Here is a 6,000-nt window from a genome sequence, read left to right on the forward strand (position 1 = left end):
AGCTACGGACCGAGCCGAATCGCCGCTAAGTAACGGTGTAGCGTTAAAAGTGCTTACGTAACCAGCAAAACGATTTCATCTATTCATTTAATAACAGCTACTACAAGTTCCCAAGGCGTGCTGTGAATTGTTAGAGATGTGTGTCCATTAAATTGGTAGAAGCAAGCAGCAACGAAGTGAGTGAGGCAGCAAAGCTCGGGCCGGCCGGCTAACGGTCCCGCGGACGGCGCGGCGCTTGCGCACGTGAAAATAATTCTTGACGCGATTTTGTAACGAATACCGTTGCTCGGTTCCGGGCTTGCCGGTGACCTTATTTCTCGGCCGCGCACTCTTTATTTTTATATCTTTTTGGCTGACACATTATGGTCGCCGGCAGAGGCGTCGTTAATTTTATCTTCAAGTCCTATTTTAGTCTAATGATACTCGATAGCGGTTGAAAAGAACTTTTTTTATTTCTGTAAAACGTAATAAAAGTATATGCGCGTAGGACTTTTCCATACAGATAATATGTATTGCGTGGGTGGAGATTGTATAAGAAACGTATACGTGTTGTTTATTTTCTTTGCTAAATTACTATAGGAATGAGTCAGCGTGGATGTTTTGATCGCTGAATCCGCGTCGTACTAGATTCGTCGAGGAAGAATTACGATGTAAATAAGCTCGTGGCCGCCGGCCGGCGCGCGGCGCGTCACCGCCGATAAACCGCTGCTCGGCGTGAGCGAGTTACGTAGTTTTCAGCATTACCCACGTTGTGAATGTCTGCTGTCATACATTAGACACGTATAACGGCATAACGTGTGGCTAATTGCTGAACGTAAACCACTTCCTGATTTGTATTTTTTTGCCGCATGTAGAGATAACAATTCTGGCTGTCCTTGATCTTTGTTTTGGATACGTAAAGTGAGGTTTTATCTAAATGATAAGTGTACGTTAATACGGTTGTTTTGTGGAGTTGAAATGTTTGTTTTCGCTTAGGAAGCGCTTATCACATCAATAACTTGTTTTGCCATTTTACTGCGCCTGCTTCCGCAGTTAGTCAACAGCATTTGCGAGTCGGCGAAGCATATACTTTACAAATTAAGACATGACAGATATCCACCTTAACAAACTAAATACTTGCTATCACATTTAGAACAAGGACGCCAACTGAAATACGAGTCGGCATTTTGAGGTTATCAGCCGAAGACGCCATTTTGTAGCACGGAAAGCATGTTACATTTAATTCTACCGTTAATTCTTGTACTTTTGAGTGCATAAACGTATATCTTTACGACGTGGGCACGTGTCGTAGTAGGTATTGGAGATATTAAAGTAATAGTGATATAGATGTGTGTTTAGCACGTATGTGAGTCGTCACGCGGCGGCGGCGTGCGACGTCACCGCGGAGTGTGTACACAGTCGAGGCCTTGCGCGTGCGCAAGTCGCTTCCTCATTGTTTGTAACAATAACTACCTATCGTTACGCCTAATTTCAAATGAAATGAAAACCCGTCGAGTTTCATAGCTATGAAAATTATGCGAAGGATATAGCGCAGCCTTGACTCTATTTGTTAGCACGTAATTATTCGTAAAATGCTGAATACCAAAGCTGATTTATACACACATCAAACAAGGAAGAGAAGTTTTACGGTGTATTTGACAAACAAAATCCCTGTAGATTATTCACTCAGTCAAGAAGACCTAAAATATCACTGTTGTTTTAGTAAATCTGTCACAAAGAAGCAATAAAACATAAGAAGTGCGCAAATGTACCCGCAGTCCAGTTGGTGCGCAGATACAGTCACCGTGTTTATTAAATGGTAGATAACATACGCGCATGCTGATGACACGACACGCCGGCCGGCGACTTAAATAAATAGTAATATCAACCTCTGCTAACTAGGACAATACATCATTACGATAACACTTACTTAATTATGCTTTTACGTCATGTTTTCCAAGGGAAAATACAAGAATACCTATAGGTTAGTTTTGTTTTTGAGTATAACATGATATATCCGAATTATTCTACTTGGCTTATGCGAGTAACGGGTAAGTCGAAATTATTTAGCACATACGTGCTACTGATTATGAGCAAGCAAGCCGAAACGTGCCGAGCATTCGCAGGCCCCGGCCCGTAGTAGAATTGTTAATACCAAAATGGGCTTCACCATCTGTTGTGTTTGTATTGTAAATTTTTGAATCGTGTCATTCATAATCACAGCCTGACCGATGTCTAATCAAAGAATTTCTTCAAAATCCATTAATCCATAATCAATATTAAGTACAGGTGGTACGTCGTAGATAAATTCATAGACACGCAGAGATAGAGAAAACACACCCTCACATGACGTAGTGTGGACATTAAAACCAAATCAGAATGTGTAAAACCTTTTGCACGAGTTATTTATTATAATGAAGGTGTAAAGACGTGTTTACGCGATGACATTCAAAGATGTAGATAATGCCGTCCTTGATATCAATGTCAATGTATCAAAATCGCGACTCATTTTGTAATTATTACACCCAGATAACAGATAAATGCGTAGTTTGGAACATTTGTATGTTTTTAAGTTGTTTTGTTCACAAGCTCTTTGTTAGTGGTGCTCCTCCTAGCATGACTTGTCCGTTGTGAATTGTATTATTTTGTAAATTGTAGAGCAAAGCTCAAATTTAAAATATAACATAAAAGACAATAACTGTTTTTGTCAGTGAGTAACAACACAAAAAGATTCATTTAGTTTCGCAAGGGCATAATTTCGTTATACTGTACGATTTGATCATATCAACTATGAAATACTTCTTTCCAGTCAACATGGATAGGGCAATAATGGAAAAGTAGCGCCAATGTAGCGCGGCCATTTCCAATCGATCACTAGCCATTTTTATACTAAATCCTTTAAGACAACGGTATAATAAAATTATTCTAACCATTTATATATTCGTTTAGTCGTAGCTAGGCAGGACACCAGGCCCATAAGCGAGTTGATACAATACATAATAATAATATATTTCATCACGATCTTCAAGTATATTCGGTCATAAATATTCAGAGGTGAATACAGTGTATGCGATTATGAAGTAAAAGCGTAACGTTTTAATCAACATGTAGCCGGCATGCGAAGGAATAGATTGCACGTTGTTTTAAACTAGTATTTCATTAAAAATCGCATTGCGTACGTACTCTAAATAGCAAATTAACAATCTGTGGTTTTAATGACCACACAATAGAACACAATCATGTTTTAAACTGAACTAGATTCTGAGGGAAAACCTAATAAAGCTATTTACTTCACGACGTTTAACATTGGTCGGATCCAATACATGAGTTCTGAAACATCTATTATCGTCGGACAATGGCTTCCTAATCACCTTCATTACAAACAGTATCTAGAATGATGGAATCCGTACTAAGATAGGGGGAATAGAATCTTAATGAATTTTCAATGGGACCGTTGATCGCAGGACAATGACATCAGTCGATCGCCGACTCTCTCCTACGCCTCTCAAACAAAGCGAGATACGGAAACGGACAAGTATAAAAATACCAAGTGCGTCATACACACGAATGTGACCGATTTAATTCCTTATGCGTAATGGGGCTATCATCGGCGGGATTGTACAATCGGTCTTAAGTGTAGAGGCATTAGTGCGAGGATGGTGGTGATGGGGTGTGGAGGAGCAGTGCCGGCCGGCGCGCGCACGTGTCGCGGGGTCAATAGCTCGGTGCACGCGCATCCCGCCCCGCGCCCCGCTCCAGGACCGCCCCCCGCTCGGCCAACTAGCCCACCGCTACACCGACACTCTGATCGTGCTCAACCAACTGCGTAGCTTCATGACTAGATAAAACTCAGCATAGTTTCTGTTCCCGAACCACCAAATGGAAACCGAAACTGCGCAATAAATAAATTTATGCACGCCAATATGGCTACGAAAAAAGTACTACGAGATTTCGTAGCATCGTCGTAGCAAGGATCGATTTCCTTCCAATATGCTACGCCCCGTAGTAAAGAGTTAAACGCGTGCACGGAGCGAGGTTTATTGAAAGTTTTATGCATTTTTGAATGGGGATCTGTGAAACTAGGGATGAGTTATGTTTGGTGGTACTCACATCGGCGTGGGGCGCCAGCACGCGCACGCGCAGCATGTCGGCGGCGGCGTCGTGCTGCAGCACCTCGGCGCACACCTCGCGGCCGTTGTGCGTGAGGAACACGCGCTGCGGGGGGCGCAGGCGCACGCCCGCCAGCGAGCGGAAGCCGGGCCCGATGAGCTCGGCCGAGCGGTACTCGCGCGCGCCCTTCACGCCCTCCAGCCGCACCGTGTAGCGCGTGGCCGGCGTCAGGTTGATGCAGTTGTTGTTCTCCGGGAAGGCGGACGGCGTCTTCACCGCCTGGATGGTGCCCGACAGGTACAGCCCGTCCTCCACCGGCGCGGCCACGCGCGTCCCTATGATCGACCTCTTCGCGAGCCTCTTGCCCGTCGACATCTTCACTCACAGTTCACGCCTCGGCGCGGTCACTCAGTTCCACAAAAATCTCTAAAACACTGTTCAAATCGCCCGGCGAACGCGTTTCGCGGGGTAACCGTCACAAAACTTGGGAGAGCTGAACGAATTTCGACGCGATTCCACACGCTGCGCGCGGTCCGGCTCCTCAGAAGGCCGGGGCTGGTCGCGGGTCTCGCGCTGAAACATAATACGGGGGCTCGATCCTCGAAGATCGGGACAAAGGAAGATCCGTGCGCGGTCGTAAAGTTGGTGCGAGCGGACGCGGCGAACGACTGCAGCGGACGCGGCTTCGAACAGAACTGGCGTGCGGCGCGCACCGGCCGGCCGGCGAGCGGGAGCGGCGACCGCCCGTCTCGCTCGTTTGTTTTGATACTCAGCTGTTCGCGCGCGAGCGAGAGCGCGGCGGCGCGGCGCGTGCGAGCGGGACGGCGGCGGGGGCGCGGGGCGACATTGAGGCGCAGCACGTGGAGCGCTAACGGGATTGCACAATGCGAGTGCGCCCGGCTCCGCTCCGCCACCGGCACCCGCTAATGCGTGACACAGTTTCTATTCGGATTCGGGGTCGATTAAAATGTCAAGCAGATACACCTCCCACTTATGCAACTCTGCCATCGTGGCCTATTTCAAGAATGCACAATTACGCCGTAATTAACAAACTACGTCATTCGGTGACTAATTCAACATTGAACCAAATACTTGATTCCGGCCGAAGTCTTTACAGAAACTTTTCAAGCTTTGGTATAAAGTTTGTTTTTAGAAGTTATTATCACTTTCATTCCAATGTCCAATCCTACTTACTAATCTTTTTAAAGAAGATGTTTAACTCAGATAAGGACAATTTATAGCAATAGTCTCTGCTCTACAATCAATTAGAGTATAGAAAGCTTCCTTTCCGTCAGCCAGAGATAACGAGGAAAGATAGAGCCAATTCATGGCTGCAAACGTTAATTTGCAGTCATTTTAAGAGTGCAACTCGAGACTTGAAACTGCCAAAAAAAAATATTACACCACTTTTACTGCAGATCAAAGGAAATTCATGTACACCACTTACTTTTTGTTACGGAGCGTATCATTACTGACATTCTTCACTCTTGCTGATGACTTTCATTCAATTAGGTTTCACATGAAAGTGCGCTTCGCATTTCATGCTCCATGTAGCCCTCTGAAAATGTATTTAAGTGCCTTTTTAAAAACATTGCAATGATGGAGGTCGCTCTTGTTAAATAAGTAGATTTAAGTGGAAAATGTAAGAGATAATCCAACTTATTACGAGTAGTAGTCTGATTAACTAAGCCTATAGTTATAATTGGTTAGGTTTTAGTAGTCTTCGTAACCAAACGCAGGCTTAGAGAACCTATAAAGTGAATAGGGCCTTTCACAAAGGTCTTAAAATAATACTTCTGTTTGGTATTATCAAATAAATGCTCTATAAAGCGCGCCAAAGCACTTGTAAACTACAAAGTATTCAAAATCACAAAAATACTGTTTCTCGGTACTTAAATATTTTTCCTTAAT

General features: G+C 44.3%; 1 protein-coding gene across 2 annotated transcripts in view; it reads right to left on the reverse strand.

The window, feature by feature from the left end:
* The window catches only part of LOC105381772 (zinc finger protein 704), a 46,965-nt gene extending 42,136 nt beyond the window's left edge, over positions 1–4,829 (reverse strand). The window contains exon 1 of one of the 2 annotated variants that reach the window (XM_048626103.1): positions 4,090–4,829. In XM_048626103.1, coding sequence (XP_048482060.1) covers positions 4,090–4,464 — 375 coding nt within the window. In that variant the 5' untranslated portion in view covers positions 4,465–4,829. The remainder of the gene's footprint in view (positions 1–4,089) is intronic. The other variant, XM_048626104.1, reaches the window with a different exon arrangement.
* Between the last annotated feature and the right edge of the window lie 1,171 nt (positions 4,830–6,000).

Source organism: Plutella xylostella, chromosome 15 (genome assembly GCF_932276165.1).
Source record: "Plutella xylostella chromosome 15, ilPluXylo3.1, whole genome shotgun sequence".
Taxonomy (NCBI): Eukaryota; Metazoa; Arthropoda; class Insecta; order Lepidoptera; family Plutellidae; genus Plutella; species Plutella xylostella.